General features: G+C 49.2%; 1 protein-coding gene across 2 annotated transcripts in view; it reads right to left on the bottom strand.

Moving 5' to 3' along the window:
* Positions 1 to 16,553, bottom strand: part of C5 (complement C5) — a 352,588-nt gene that overhangs the window by 4,056 nt on the left and 331,979 nt on the right. For both annotated transcript variants that reach the window (XM_086920988.1, XM_086920987.1), the window contains 2 exons: positions 14,797 to 14,886; positions 11,706 to 11,789 (listed from right to left, as the gene is read on the bottom strand). In XM_086920988.1, coding sequence (XP_086777114.1) covers positions 11,706 to 11,789; positions 14,797 to 14,886 — 174 coding nt within the window. The remainder of the gene's footprint in view (positions 1 to 11,705; positions 11,790 to 14,796; positions 14,887 to 16,553) is intronic.

The raw sequence follows: 16,553 nt of genomic DNA, 5'->3' as shown, positions 1-16,553 counted from the left end.
GGGCACCAGCGGTGACTTGGCGGTTGGTGCCGTGGAGGAGCAAGGGGGACAGCGAGCAGCCAAGGAGGCACTGGGGGCGCGATCAGGAGCCCCCCAGTCCCAACAGGCAAGAAGTGACCTCGCAGGGCCCCATTGAGAGCGACTCCGCCCGCAGCGGCGCCCGGTGCCCCAACGTGGACTGCACACCGGTGTGTGTGGGAGATGGGGGCCCCCCCAGTGGAGGAGAGGGAGTAAAGACCGCCGGAAGGGCTGAGAGAGGTCGGGGCCACGGTCCACGCGGAGTTAACGGCCCGGTCCACGACATCTGGGCACCTGGAGCCAGGGAAGTGTGGTGCGGTGGACCCCGCGGCATCTGGGAGGCGCCCTGAGGCGCACGCAGCATTCGGCCAGGCCGCAGCACAGCCTACGGAAGGGCCCAGAAGGAGGCGGCATACTGCAGTGGTGACGGCCCTAGGGAGTGACAGCTCGACCCCGGGCAGCAGAGGGGCTTGGCGCCCATACAGAGAAGGCGAGCGGCGCCCGGGAGGCGGCCAGGACGCAATTGCGGTCACAGCGGGAGATCCCCCACTCCCCCCACCTGGAGGCATACCTGGCTGAACCGCGACTAGGATCTGGGAAGGCCTGAGGTTGCGGAAGGCCCTGGGAAAGGGAGTACCGAGCGAGTGGCCAGCAGCCCAGGGATACCAGGCGGGAGCCAGCCCTATACCTCTAACGGGAGAAAGCAGTGGGGTCGAGGCTTGTGGCCTAGGGAAGAGGCCCCTGAGACACGATACCAGCCTTTTCAGACTACGGCCTGAGCGCATCGGAGCACCCTGCCGAATCACGCGGAGTCCTGACCAGGCTGGGCCCACGGCTGGGATAGCCATGTCGCTCCGGAAGGGGAACCGCAACATCTCGGAGATGCTAGTCAAGGGACCCCCTAAGCCAGAGAAAAGCCCGGACAAACCGGCGACGACGCTCCCCCCCGGGGGGAAAGATCTGCCAGAGGGCGAGGCGCCAGCGACCAAGGCGTTCATGGAAACCCTCTTCGCCTCCCTAAAAGACGATATTCAAACGTTCCGACAGGAAATGACCGGGGAGCACAAGGAACTCCGGCGGGACGTCGACGAACTGGGGGAGAGAGTGGCGGCCAACGAGCTCTCGGGCCAGGCCCGCAGCGAGGAAATAGAACTCCTTCGGCAGGAGATCACCCGTCTTCATGATCAGCAGATGGATCTCCAGACCCACACGGAGGATCTGGAGAACCGCTCCAGACGCAATAACATTCGAGTCCGAAATGTGCCGCTCAAGGCGGAGGGGGACGACATGGCGGGATACCTGCAGGCGCTCTTCCGGATGGTGCTGGGGGAAGGAGAGGACTTCGCGGTTCGAATTGACAGAGCCCACCGTGTGGGCCCGGCCCGCCGGACCCAGGGCCCCCCACCAGACATTTTGGCCTTTCTGCCGGACTATCCCTTGAAGGAGCGCATCCTGAGGGAGGCTCGTCACAAGCAACCCCTTCGCTTCCAAGATCACAATGTGGAACTCTTTCAAGACTTGGCTGCATCCACCCTACAAAAGAGGAGGGCGTTTAGGGTCGCCACTACTTTCCTGCGTAAAGAGGGGGTCCCGTATTCCTGGGGACACCCGTTCCGCCTGGTCTTTAAGTGGAATGGCACCCTCCACCAGCTGCGTTCCCTGAGAGACACGTGTGAGGTGCTAGGCATCCCCTACGAGGACCCACAACAAGACGACGTGGCAGACCGACAGTCCTCTGGGGCCGGGACGGGCTCCCCCGGGAGGTCAGGGGACGGCTGGCAGACTGTGCGGCGGAACAGACAGCGGAAGAAGCCTCTCAAGCCCGATCCGGACACAGTGGCCTTGGAACAGGCTGCAGCAATCCAGGAAGTATCCAAAGACACGGGCGCTGGCACCTAAAGGGATTTTGGTGAAGGTCGACATCAGATAAGTTTTGGCTCCTGGATGGGGGGGGGAACGGGGGGCCGTGAGCCGCCACTGTCACACACCCACTCATTGACTCATCCACCACAGGCCTAGACTGTCTCATGATTGGCCTGGGACAATGTTCACCAGTTGGGGGGGGAGGGGGGCAGGGGACTGTTGGGGGGGAAGTTGGGGCTTGGGGGGAGGGGGGGGGGAGCTCGGTTTGTTCACTATCAAGTGGTGTTTGGTACTAGGGGTTGGGCTGGTTGGAGGTCTAGGGCACGGCAGAGGGGACGCACACGCACTCATGGCTGCTGACACCATACGTATCCTCTCACTTAATGTCAAGGGACTCAATAATCCCGTCAAAAGAAGGGCAGTCATCTCCTTCCTTGAGCGCTTGGAGGCTGAAATATGTCTGTTACAGGAAACGCACCTCTTGGCGAAAGATTGGCACCGCATGAAGGCTAGGGCCTTCCCCCACCAATTCTACTCCGCGACTGGCGAAAAGAAAGCGGGTGTCGCTATACTCGTGGCCAGGCACTTCAAAGGGCGCGTTGGGAATAAAGTGGCTGAAATCAGGGGCAGGCTCCTAGCACACACGATACATGTAGGCACCTCCTCCTTCACACTGGGCTCCATTTATGCACCCAACACCAAACAAGAGGTTTTCTTGAAAGGTGCGCTGTCTGAAGCGCTCTCGGGAGACTTGCGACTGGTACTAGTGGGGGGGGACTTGAACCTGGTCATGGACAATGAGAAGGATAGGTCTGGGAAGAGGTTCGGGGACTCCGGAGCGCTGTCAGTGACAGGGAAGCAGTGGCTAGGGGACAGAGGGCTCACTGACATCTGGCGGGACAAACATCAAACTGCTCCGGGATACACCTTCTACTCTCACGTGCATCACACATATGCCAGACTAGACCACTTCCTGGGCTCGAATGACATACTTCCCATGGTTCAGGACATTGACACCACACCGGCGGCACTTTCGGATCACAACGCGGTGACCCTCCATATGACCGTCCCGCGTACTCCTCCACATAGGGGCAAGTGGCGACTCAGGGAAAATATACTGGCACGCAAGGGAGTAGTGCAGCAACTGTCCCAAAGCATAACCACTTATCTAGACCAAAACGACACGGGAGAGGTGACCCAGGCGACACTGTGGGGGGCGCTGAAGGCGGTCATCAGGGGCGAAATCATGGCGATCACCGCGGCCGAAAACAGGGAGCGAAAGGATCGGAGACGGGACTTGGAGACACAGGTGCTAGAACTGGAGCGGGTCCACAGCCGGACAGGGGCCCCCCGGATTTGGCGCAAGCTGAAAGCGGTCAGGGCGCAGCTGGCGAGTCTAGATCTGGACAGGGCGGAATATGCGGCACTCCGTATCCGTCACGCGTATTACGTGGGGGGAGACAAGACGGGCCGCCTGCTGGCCAGCAAACTCAAGGCCAAAACCGTCCGCTCGCAGATCCCTGTGATTCGAGGTGACGATGGGGGCGAGGTCCGAGAGGATGACCGCATAGCGGAGGCATTCCGGACTTTCTATGAGCAGCTGTATGCCGCCGATCAAACCATGGGGGAGGAGGAGGGGAAGACCTACCTGGAGTCTATGGAGGTCACTGCTCTTAACGATGTGAACTCCGCAGCGCTAGATGCTCCCTTCCGCCTGGAGGAGGTCATAGCGGCCATCGCCCGTCTTAAACCCCTGAAGGCTCCGGGCCCGGACGGCTTCTCCGCAGGCTTTTATAAAACCTTCTGCCCCATCCTGGCGCCAGTCCTTACAAAGCTATTCAACTCATTCGAGGGCCGGGGCTCAATCCCAAGGGAGATGTTGGAGGCAGAAGTCGTGGTCCTTCCAAAACCGGGCAAAGACCCCTCACGCTGCGCAGCGTACAGGCCGATCTCGCTCCTCAACGTGGACATTAAGCTCTTCACGGGCATCCTGGCCTCCCGGCTGGGCCCGTGCCTCCCGGGCGTTATCGACCCTGACCAGGCGGGCTTTGTCCCCTCCAGGCAATGCGCGGATAATACAAAGCGCATTATGCATGTCATAGACAAAGCATACGCCAATGCCTCACACGCAGCACTGCTCTCGGTGGACGCCGAGAAGGCGTTCGATAGGGTGGACTGGAGGTTCCTGGAACAGACACTGGTCAAATTCGGAGTGGGTCCGCGATTCCGCTCCTGGGTGGCGGGCTGCTACACGTCCCCGAGGGCGACCATCAAAGTCAACGGGGTCAGCTCTAAGCCGTTTGACATCCAGAGAGGTACGCGGCAGGGCTGCCCTCTCTCGCCGCTCCTGTTCGCCCTTTATATCGAGCCATTTGCCCAGCGGATACGGGACAACCGAGCCATAGCCGGGATCAAGTTTGGAGGAGTGGAGCAAACCATCAGCCTCTACGCGGACGATATTCTGGTGGCGGTGGATAACCCTCGGGTCTCTTTGCCGGCCTTCCTATCGGAAATGACCGCGTTTGGGGCAGTGTCGGGCTTCAAAATGAATGTCCAGAAGTCCGTCGTCCTGCCGCTAGGTAGCAACACCCGACCAGCTAACAGGGCTTCGCTGCACGTAGGGGGGCTTGAGGTCAGCACCACCGTGCAGTACCTGGGGATAGACCTGACGCCGTCCACCGCTCAAACGGTCGACCTTAACTATTCCAAGCTGCTGTCGCGAGTCCAGGGGGACATCGCGAGGTGGAAGCAACAGCCGCTTTCATGGCTGGGCCGGGTGGCGGCCATAAAAATGTCCCTGTTGCCCAAGATCCTCTATGTGTTCCAAACCATCCCGGTCACTCCCCCATTGGGGATGTTGAAGAAGCTACAAGATGCCCTGCATCACTATGTATGGGCGTATAAAAGGTCCAGACTGCGGCGTGACCTGGCCACGAGGACGACAGCGGAGGGGGGTCTGGGGGTTCCGGATCTCAAGCGCTACTTCCAAGCGACTCAGCTTAGATTCCTCCTGGAGTGGTCCCGGCCGACCTCGGAGAAGCACTGGTTGTTCCAGGACAGGGCCATGGCGGGCCTGGCCCTCTGGAAGGTCCCCTTCCTGGCGCGCCCAGACAGACCACCGTACCTCAAAAGATCCCCCATCACCAGGACCCTCATGCAAGTGTGGGATGCCACCGCGGTCCCAAGGGGCCTGACGACCTTTCCCTCCCCCATGACGCCTCTGCTGGATAATCCGGCGTTCCCCCCTGGCAGCTCCACGAGCGCATTCCCACAGTGGCGACAATCCGAGTGTCGCTCAGCGGGCCACCTCTTCGACACGGAGGGCTTCATGACATGGAATGCCGTGACAGCACACTATTCACTGGATAAGCCACTCCGCTACCAATACTTCCAGCTTAGGCACTGGCTGACGCACACCGACGTGGCGCCTTTGGTTGGGCGCCCCCTCACCCCCTATGAGCGTTGGATAGTGACCAAAACATCGGACACAAGGTCCATCACGGAATTATATCAGATGCTGTCCCCTCCCCCCCTTTCGGAGAAATCTGCTGGGCAGAGGCGCTGGGAGAGGGAACTAGGGCGCGCTCTTTCAGCTAAAGAATGGCGAGAAGTATACCACCGTGCTCATCACACGGCCAGGAACACCGCTAGCAGGGAGGCGGCGGTCAAGATCGCCTACTACTGGCACTTGACCCCTGAGCGTCTACACCAAGGGAACCCGAGCAAAGACCCTAAATGTTGGAGAGGGTGCGGGCGCACGGGGACCATGCTACACATCATGTGGGACTGTACCGGGGTACAGGAATATTGGACGGCGGTACTCAAGGACATAGACACTCACTTTGACACCGACATTCCACGATTCCCAGCATACGCTGTTCTCGGACTGCCGAACGACCTGACGTTCCCCCTCAAATCCATGAGGGGAAAACAGATGGGACTGGCAATGGGGGCAGCGACGCAGCACATCTTGTCACTCTGGGGGTCCACTAGGCAGCCCACACACACGGGGTGGTTACACCGGTTATGGTACATCATGGGAATGGAAAGGATACAGGCCTCGCTTACTCAGTCCTCCGAAACCTTCAGAGCAACCTGGCGTCCACTCATCACTCTACTTTCCCAGGAATTTACGGAGCTCACATGCCCGAGGTATCTCCGGGTCCTGAAATTGGCGGAGGGGTTTAGTGATGAAGGGACCAGGGCGGAACACAAAGTCTAGCCTCTACACAGTACAACCAACTTCGGCGCTACAAGGAACACACCGGGCGGGAGGGGGGAGGTTGGGGGGGCTGGGGGGTAGTTGAAGGGGTAGGATACAGTAGGGGTGGGGCGGGAGGGAGGGCTTGTTGGGGAGTTGGGGGAAAAGAGTTCGGCTGGCCGCAGGGGGGCGTGCCCCTCCGCCACGATAGCACACCCGGGCGCCCGGACTTGCCTCACCTCATGGACACTCAGAGGGGTGCGCTGCTAGGTCGGGGACGGGCGCCACGAAATCGCTTTCTGTTTCTTCATGTATTGAATGTATACCATTGCTTTGTGGAACTCAATAAAAATATATTTGATCCAAAAAAAAAGTTGTAATCATTCTGACTTGGTCATCTTCTTTTGATTTATCTTTGACTATCAGGAGATCCCTCCTATTGATAGTAGACGCCTTTTCTGCAGCTTGATTAAACAGGTTGGTCGAGTAACCCCTGTTTTTGAACCTTTCACCTGCTTCTGTTTTTGCTCTTATAAAATCTTTGTTCACAGAGCAGTTCCTTTTTAATCGTAAAAGTTCTCCATATGGAACATTTTTAATAAGGCTCTTAGGATGGTAACTAGCTGCGTGCAGTACGGCATTGCCCGCTGTGGGCTTTCTATAGAGGCGTGTTTGGAGGGTTCCGTCTTCTACAAAAACCTCCAAGTCTAAATAACAAACACTCGTACTGCTTATTGTACTGGTAAATCTTAAGTTCCAATGGTTGTTATATATATATATTTGTACACACTCGACAGTCACTGTCACATACTCATGTACGCACTCACAAACTCACTCAGACAATTATACACCCATTCACATGTCCACTCACACACTTATAGATTCAGTTACATACCCAATCAGATACTCATGCACTCACTCACATATCCATTCAGTTACTTATGCACTCACTTACAGACCTACTCGGAGAGTGATGCACCCATGTACAGACCCACTCAGAGACTCACGCACCCACTTACAGACCCTCTCACATATGTACTCACAGAACCATTGAGACACTCATACACCTGCTCACAGATCCACTGAGACACTCATACACCCACTCACACACATGTACAGTCACTCCCACACTCAGGGCCTGATTGCGATGCACCTTGGCGGAAGCAGAACCACCCGACTAGAAGTCGGCAGTCCTGCTTCCCGCATTACAATGCGATCACCTTCATGGTGATCGCAATGTGTATATTTTGTATTGCGGCAAGTACTTCGGACTGCAGCACACGTCACAATACTAAATATACATATTTAAAACATCCCTGCACCATGTAGTAGGCATTGTGCGGGTGCCTGCCACATGGTGCAGGGATGATTAAGGGGTACCATAGGTGCCCCCCAGGTCCCATTGCAGAGGGCCAGGAGGGAAGTGGGCTCTGCGAGGGGCCCCCAAAATCACTTTCTGCCTGCCTTTTCATGGTGGGTGAACTGCCATGAAAGGGCAGGCGGAAAGGGACCTTGTAAACCCTATGCCGGTGCCTGAGCAGGCACCGCCTTCATTGCAGGGAATGGGAGTCCGACCTCCGCACTGACGGGATCCTTGAGCCTGTTAGACGCAGTGGTCTTTCCCCCGACAGCTGAGCTCCTACCGTCTGCATCCTAATGCGGCAGTCAGACCAATGGGCTGGATGGTGGTGGGACCGCCACCGATGGCCTGACGGTGGCTGTCCCACCGCCATCATAATCAGGCTTTCAGTCACAGACCATCTCAGAGACTTACAGACTCAGTCAGTCACTCTTATACTCCACTCTTATACTCAGAAACTCACACACCCACCCACTCACCCAGTCAAGGTTCATGCATCCACTCACAGACCCACCCAGACACTCATCCTCCCAGTCACAGACCCACTCAGACATTCATGCATGCACCCATTCACTCACCCACTCAGATATATTCTTTAACTCACAGACCCATTGAGACACTCATGCACCCACTCACAGATTCACTCAGACATCCACTCACTGACCCACTCAGACACTCACACACCCTTACAATCACTCACACAGTCACTCATAGACCCACTCAAAAACGTATGCACCCAGTTAGTTATACACTCAGAGACTCATGTACCCAAGCACACACTCACAGACCCACACACCTACTGATAGAACCACTCAGACACTCACGCTGCCAGTCATAGACCCACTGAGAGACTCATGCACTCACTCACAGATCCACTCAGACGCTCATCCACCCACTAACTGATCCATTCAGACACCCACTTAGACACTCATGTATCCACTCACAGATCCACTTAGACAGTCATGTACTTATTTACAAATGCACAAGGGCACTCATGCACCTACTCACAGATTGAGTGAGAGACTTATGCAGGCAATCACTGGCCTATTGTGGATGCACCCAGGCATAGATGTACTGAGGCAGTCACGCATTTAGTTACAGAAGTATTGATAGACTGAAGCATCATTTCACAGTTCACCGCAGCTACTGATCTCATCGCGACGCAGGGCGTCACCGCAATATGAAAAATCGGTTTATGTGGTTGTTTTTATGCAAACTCCCTTCAAAAACATGACTTTAAACAGTGCAGAAATAAACCCCTAATGTCTAAAATACTGTAAAATGTGTGAATATATGTTGGCACCCGCTAAAAAAGGCACGATCATCGCAGTTGCATGAATCATCGCGACTCTTGTAATCGCGAAAATAGGAATAAAGTTCAAACACAGTTTTAAAAAATGTACTGCAAATATATGTGTACAAATAGGTTTTTAAAACAGTGATGTGGTTAGTAATGTGTGTATTTTAAAATTTTTGAATGTCGTGGTGGTCGCTAAGTGTCTGCTTTTTGTGCGATTTTATGATATGATCACAATCATTCCGACGTTGTCACGGATTTTAGAAATTAAAATAAAAAATATTTGACAAGAAAATTAACACAATTTTGGCCTCTTGGGTGGCTCTGATTTAAAAATAACTTTAAGTGTATTTTTCAGTATGTGAAATGCATCTGCTGATCACAGATTCTCCACAGTAAATGTGACAATGTTGTGCCGACTCAAAAACAAATTACAAATAAAACCAGTTATTAATGTACTTTCAGATAAACACATACAAAATCAAAAAATGAGTGGTATATAATATACAATATACAATTATAGAAAACAATATGAAAATCTTAGAGGCTCTTTTAAAGAAATGAATGTTACAATTTAGAAATAGAATTAAAAAAAAACCTTAGGAATTCACTAAAAAAACAAAAGTTACAAGGGTGTTATACTTAGGCTGACCTTTCACTCATACAAAACCAGAGTAATTCAGCAGTTTAACTCGTGCCCCCACAATGAACTGCTTATGACCCCACATATTACATCACTCATGACACGGTCAGTGACATCACTGATGACATCTCAAATGACATCTCTGATGACATCAACCACAGAATCTCTGATGCACCCACTCATAACCCAATATAACCTTTCATACACCCACTCCAACTTCCACACTACCATTCTCAACACCATTGAGAAACCCATGCCAGTATTTACACACCCACTTACTAATTCATAGGTCTACACTCACATCCACTCAGTTACCCATACAGCTACTCATACACCAACTCATTCACTAATACAGCCACTGATATATCCACTCATACACCCATACCGCAACTCACACACTGTGAGTCACCCATAGAGTCAATCACACAGCTACTTACTAACCTATACAGTTATACACACACCCACTCACTTATTCATACAGATACTGACACATACTCACTCACCTATACTGTCAGTGACACAAGCACACACTCATCCATGCAGCCACGTTCACAATCACTCACTAACACATACAGTCACTCATATACTCCAACACTCACCTGGCTACATTAGAGCCTGGATAGAGAACATGCCCAGACCCCCAGTACCCGTCTGAGCACCAAAATACGGCACTCAGACCAATCACAAAGCTGCACGGCAGCATTGTGATTGGCTTAGGGGAGCCAATCACAAAGCTGCATTACAGCATTGTGTATGGCTCAGGGGAGCCTTGCTGCTTCCTGGTCGGCAGACTGAGGAGAGACAAGCGGGATAAGTGTAGCGAGGAGGCAAGTCTATGTTTTTTAAAACATTTTTACATGTCCCTACACCCTCGACCTCGCCTCGCCACCCCAGATCCATGCCGGCCGCCACTGGCTTTGTGGAGCATTTCTTTATCTAGATTTATATATTTATCTTTCTTTTTTTTACCCACCCCTTACTGCTTCTTAGTTTCCTTTTTCCATAATCTTACTCTTTTCTCTCAATTTCTGGTCTTCCTTTTCTGCTCGTTGTATCTTTCGTTTTGCAGTTGCATTCCTCCTTTACTTATCATTCCTTCTGCTGTCTTTGTTGCACATTGCCCCGAAGTGTACTTTCATTTCACAAATCAATAGGAAATGCTGGTCATTCTTACAGGATGTGTAGTCTGTGAGTGCAGTGGAAGTTTGACACCACCAAATAGCAGTAAGGTACTTTGTTTTCATCACTTCTTCTGGGCAGCTGGGGTAACTTACACAAATCATACCTTAGACTGTCCTGAGTATGGAAGTTTCTGAAAGCGCACTCTTACATACACAGGGCAGTGGTAAGCACAGGACACTCCAACTTTCCCATCACAGAATATATTTGCCACACAAGTAGCTTTTAAAGAGAAATTACAGAGGGTTAGTTAGGTAATGATCCCATAGTCTTTCAATGAGATCATTCCACTTTTCAGCTTCTGCAAAAGCAAACGAGTCATTTCTGCAGTGTGCCCAGCATTACCCCCACCCACTCAACACCGCCACCGCAGTGCAAGGTAACAGCTAGAGCAATTTCTATGATGTTATTAATCTAAGTGTAATATATTGCTTGCAGCGACTTAAAATGGGTATCCTTTAAATTATTAAAGCAAACTTAAAATAATTTGTCATCTTAAATAAAATTTGATGGCTTCAGGGATGCCTTTTCCCTTCTACTTTTATGTTAGGTCTACGGTGTGAGGCCGATTTGCATCGCCTCAAAAGCATTGAAAAATAAACTATTATTCAAATAAGTAGAACATACAAAGTGAATGAATTATTAAGTTACTCAGTAGCTCACTACTGTTTCATATTTGTAAGGGACAAAAGTCAGATAATTTTTAACTTAGGATTTTTTTTTTAATGTGAATAGGAAAGAGAGGTGCAACAAGTTTGGGACCCAGTTATTTATACAACATTACATAGTGTTCCGTGATACCTAAATCCAACCACAGTCTCTACAGTAAAAGTAGACCTAAGATGGGTTAACATTACACAAATAGAAATGAAAAGTTCAAAACAAAATCCACTCCGAGAGACATCATCAATTAGGGAACGTGTATATGACAAGGCAACAAACTCTCCAGTCAGGGGTAATTTGTGCCATGAAGATATGTGAAAAGCAAATTAGGTAAATTATTTCTAAAGGAAGCATGACATTCAAATCAAGACCTTGCTCTAGAAATCAGAAGATTTCCATTACTACCCAGCTCTGCATAAGGTTCAATGTATCCCTGTTGCATAAACGTACCCACTCACCTGGCTTACTGAATGGTACCTACCTTTTTTGAAGATATCCTGCACGACTGCCGTATATTTGATAAAACTACCATCTTCGACAGAAGATACAATTTTCACCTTGTAAGCTAAAATCAAAGAGGGCGAGGGTTAGTGGCAAAGTACACAAGGTATAGCTTCGTAGTGCAAGGTTCTGCCTCTTAAAAATATAGAACAGACATGGGTGTTTTAATAGTAAAGGTGAAATATATGAGAGCAAAGTTATGCTGGCAATTGAAATTCAAATAGATATACATGAGGAAGGTGATGATAAAACCTTACTGCATTGCCTATGAATTGGGTTTGATAAGTGTTACCAGAGGTCCATAAACACTAAGGGGCAGAGTTACAAGCCACTTGCTCCTCTTTTACGCCACCGTTGCGTCACTTTGGTGACGCAGCGGCGGCGCAAAGCCAGCGCCATGCTGCGGGGTATTTACAATGTGATGCATCTGGAAGATGCGTCACGTGGTAAAGCCCTGCGCCAGATGTAGGCGTTCCGGCGCAGGGGAGGGGGCGTTCCGCTGCAGGCACGCCTCCTAAAAGTGGCTGAGTGAAATCTACAAGATTTCACTCAGTCACTTTTGAGCCCATGCTGCGTCAAAACCCTGCGCTTGCTTGACACAGCATTATAAAGATAGGGCACCCCAGAGCCTTGCTGGAGCTGTGTTGCACTTGTAACGCAACTTCAGCAATACGCCACCTTTACGGCACATCTGTCCGTTTTTGCCCCATGGTGCGTTGCATTGTAAATGCGGAGCATCCATGGTGGCGGAGCCGTGATGCACAATAACTGGTGCATCCCTGCTGATATGCAGGGATGCACCAGTTATTGTAAATCTGCCCACAGGGGCCTGATTCACAAAGGGCCTCTGCACTCATGGCGGAGCCCCGCAGTCATGGGGCAGTATCTGCACATGGGGCGGAATATCTGCAATGAGAATTTTCATTGTGGAGACTGCCCCACGACTGCAGGGCCTGCAGGGCCTCCCCCACGAGTGCGGAGACCCTTTGCAAATCAGACCCACAGGTTTGTATTCATGAAAAAATTTGTGCAGCAATTTACACATGTGCATGAATATACTTTTTCTCTTTTTTGCAATTCACAAATATTATATTTCTGGTAGTACGAATGGAAAGCTGTGTCGTGTGCCATTTTCAGGCATACTACTAGGAATGCTGCAGCTAGTCAGGAACAATGATGGGCAAGAGTAGGGCAAAGCGTAACATGGCAGCCTGGATGAAAATGTGACTACAGGGGCATGCTCCCACGTGTTTCCTATGACGTGTCATTAAACAGGAACTAGGGCACTACTAGGAACTCTGCGGCTCGGCTAGATAAGCCTGCATGTTTATTTCCTTTATTTTTATGTTCTATGAATATACTAGACCGTTAGGGACAGGACTTCACATAAAATAAACATATCGGATAGCATAAGTCCTGATGAAAGTCTAGGGTCGACAGTGCCAGTAAACGGGCTGAAACATGTCCACTTAGTGAGAAATGTAGGGGCAGTAAGATCCACAACCATCCCCATAGATAATTTTTAGACCATACCAAAAGCACCAAACATAAATAAAGAAAGGGAAAGATGGGTGACCCCTAGGCATTTTTATTTTCCCTTAGCCAGCTAGAAAATATCACAGGAGCTCTCTGGGATATGATTAAACCCATCTTGATTTATGGGGATAAGGATGAGATTCAATGATGAAGCATGCTACTAATAGAGTGCGTGAAGGTCTTCAAGGGAAATAAGAGAATTTCTTTATTGCTACTACTTTCCCATTATTGAGATTCTTGTGTTTTGTTTTAGGATACCGGTTGTATAACTGATATAGAACTGGAAATAAAATCATAAATCCCTTATGGAAACCTCTCTAACTTCCAACAGGAATGTTTTTGGATTATGGTAAATTAATTCTACTGGGAATGTCATGTGACATTGTGATGACTTACCATTTCCCAATTCCTTATTGTACATTGTGTACAATATGCACTGGTAAAATACTGCCCAATGAGCAAGGGCAATTTTTCTTCTTTTTCTCTACGTTGGGAAAGCATTTGTTCCCATGGAGAAACCGTTTCCCCCTACATCCCCTTTACTATGGGAGTGATTCATTCCCCGTCCCATCCCAGAATGCAAGTTACTCTAACCCTCTACTGGAGTAAAACTCTGACTGTATCCAGGGTGGAGAAGGGTCAATTTTCACCTGTTCCTCACGTTCCCCACTACTTGGGCAAGTTTTAATATGGTGTAATTATACACAATTGAGGCAAAGAATAACACAGTAGTAAAACCATTTATGCATAAAAGTACAGTTCTGTACATAGTTTCTATGCAGATTTATCATTCCCAACTGGTTTGTGAATGGTAATGCATTCTGTAATGTTATGTAATGCATCACAAACTGTCTTCTTAGAGGGGTTTGCATAACGACCTGCCAGACACACCATAGCTCTGTCTCTGCATTTGCTTTCAGAAATGGAAAACATTTTTTTAAAGCAAACTTTAAAGGCACAGGTGCTGCATTAAAAAATGGTTTCTACATTGGAAAGTCATTGGGGCGGAGGCAAACAGTAGTCTTCGGAACCACTGCCTGCTCCACCAATGTCTTTGACATGATTCACAAAAGTGAATTTGTCCCAAGGGTGTCCTTTCATGTCCCCTCCTATTTGCAATTTGAAAAGGATCGCAAAAGCTGTTGCACGAGTTGGAATTCATTTACAAAGAGCAGGTGGTGGGGATGTACAATGGGCTATTGTACATTAAGAAAATCCCTTTTTCAATCACAAAAGAACTTTGCAACCCAATGATACTCATTGTTACATTCTTAATAAGCAAAACATTTCAACAAGGGCAGTTTAGGTGTATTAGATTTTGTAAAGTCTTGACATTTGAAATAGAATAAGAAATAATAAAATAAACATATAACTTTTTTCACTATTTCCATCAAATAATAATAACATGTTGCATTGTTTTATATCCTTAAGAAAGACTGGAAAAAGGGGTATACGTTATCTTAGGGAATCTAAAGCAAGACAGTAAATCTACACCATCTACATGAGTTTACAAATGTAGAAATGAGCATTCTTACCATATACAATGTCTTTCTGGCAAGCTTTTGCTTTTCTAGTATTCGCACCTATTGCCAAATTAATTTCAGGTTGCATTTTACTGCATTCCGCTGTGTTTTGCAAGAAATAAAAGTAGTTTAGAATTGATCCAAATAAAAAAACACTTACATCTTATTAAACAGATTCTCGTTTAGAGGTCACCGCTTTCAAATAATTGTCAGCTTCCAACAAGCCAAATGCTTCCTTTGGAATTTAGTGGATTCACCCATCCTGCAAAAATGTAGTGCCCTCTAAAAATGAACCCACCTTCAATGACCTCAAAGGGGTTACCCACCGCAAAAACTTAAGTTGGACTAGAATGCAGCCAGAGCGATCACCAGTGGTCATTGGTGCTGGAAGTACAGGTGCGGGGGCTAATGCACCCCCCCAAAATAACCATGTTTGGGTTTGGAAGCTGAACAAACAATAAAAAGGTCTTTACATTTTGTTTTGATCTTATCACATTTGTTACACATTTAAAGATGGAATTTAAATATCAGACTATGTATTGTGACAAATTGATATTTGTTCTTTTAACAGGGAGAATGGTGTTTACTTTTCTTTCTCTGACTCCAAAGTTAGAGGATTTTGTAAGGTGAAATTATGTGTCAGTCTTACTGGGTTACAGAAAGCTTGAAAGGAAAGGCAGTAGGATGTAAATTTTATTTGAAAGCACAGCAACATTTAAATACCTGTTATGTTATGTTAAAAAAAATTGTAAAGCGCAACAGCTGCCCCAGCTAACAGGCGTCCCGGCGCTAAGCAACAAGAAAATAGCACGTACAAAAAGAACAGGAGTCCTACAAAGAAGGGAAAAGAAATAATAATAGCTTTCTTGAAGTGAAGATAGTTGCTGAGCTCTCGAGTATGGGGCGGCAGAGAATTCCACAGAAAAGACGGCCACCGGCACGGACCCTTCTCACCCGAGGGTGACGGTGTAAATGAACTGTAGACATATTGCAATATATATCACCTCTAGGAAAGCACACACGAGGAATATTTTTTTGTAATTCTGTATTATGATGGAAACAAAGGTTTTTATCGAAACATTTGATGAAACCCAATTTTCACATATTATTGAATGCGCACTCCATAGTTGTATGATTAAAACTGCATTTATGTGCAAATTCAGTGGCCAATTCAATAGAAAATATACCGCCTGTAAATGACAGTGCACTACCACACCATGCTTTAATAATGTATTTGCGATAGTGTGCTCCAAAATGTACTGCGAGTTGCATACTACACCCTTAGTAATCTCATGTTGAATGGAAGTGGATAATTAGCTGCACTTGTTCTTTGTCTGACACTTTGGTATTTCACAATCCCTATGTGTCCAGTGATGCAGAATTGATGGCAGTAAATCAATCAATCAGTGACACTTATAAAGCGCGCTACATACCCGTAGGGTCTCAAGGCGCTGGGGGGGGGGGGCTACTGCTCGAACAGCCAGGTCTTCAGCTTCTTCCTGAAGGAGAGGTGGTCTTGGGTCAGGCGCAGGTCGGGAGGGAGGGAGTTCCAGGTCTTGGCGGCCAGGTGGGAGAAGGACCTTCCTCCTGTAGTCGCTCTTCGGATGCGGGGGACGGCGGCGAGGGCGTGGTTGGCTGATCGGAGGTGGCGTTTGGGAGCGTAGAAGTTGACTCGGCTGTTGAGGTAGCTCGGGCCTTGGTCGTGTAGGGCCTTGTGTGCGTGGGTGAGGAGGCGGAAGGTGATTCTTTTGTTGACGGGGAGCCAGTGA

Source organism: Lissotriton vulgaris, chromosome 5 (genome assembly GCF_964263255.1).
Source record: "Lissotriton vulgaris chromosome 5, aLisVul1.2, whole genome shotgun sequence".
In the NCBI taxonomy this organism is placed as follows: Eukaryota; Metazoa; Chordata; class Amphibia; order Caudata; family Salamandridae; genus Lissotriton; species Lissotriton vulgaris.
Note: the sequence above shows the minus strand (reverse complement) of the source record. Positions and strands in the feature narration are given on the sequence as shown.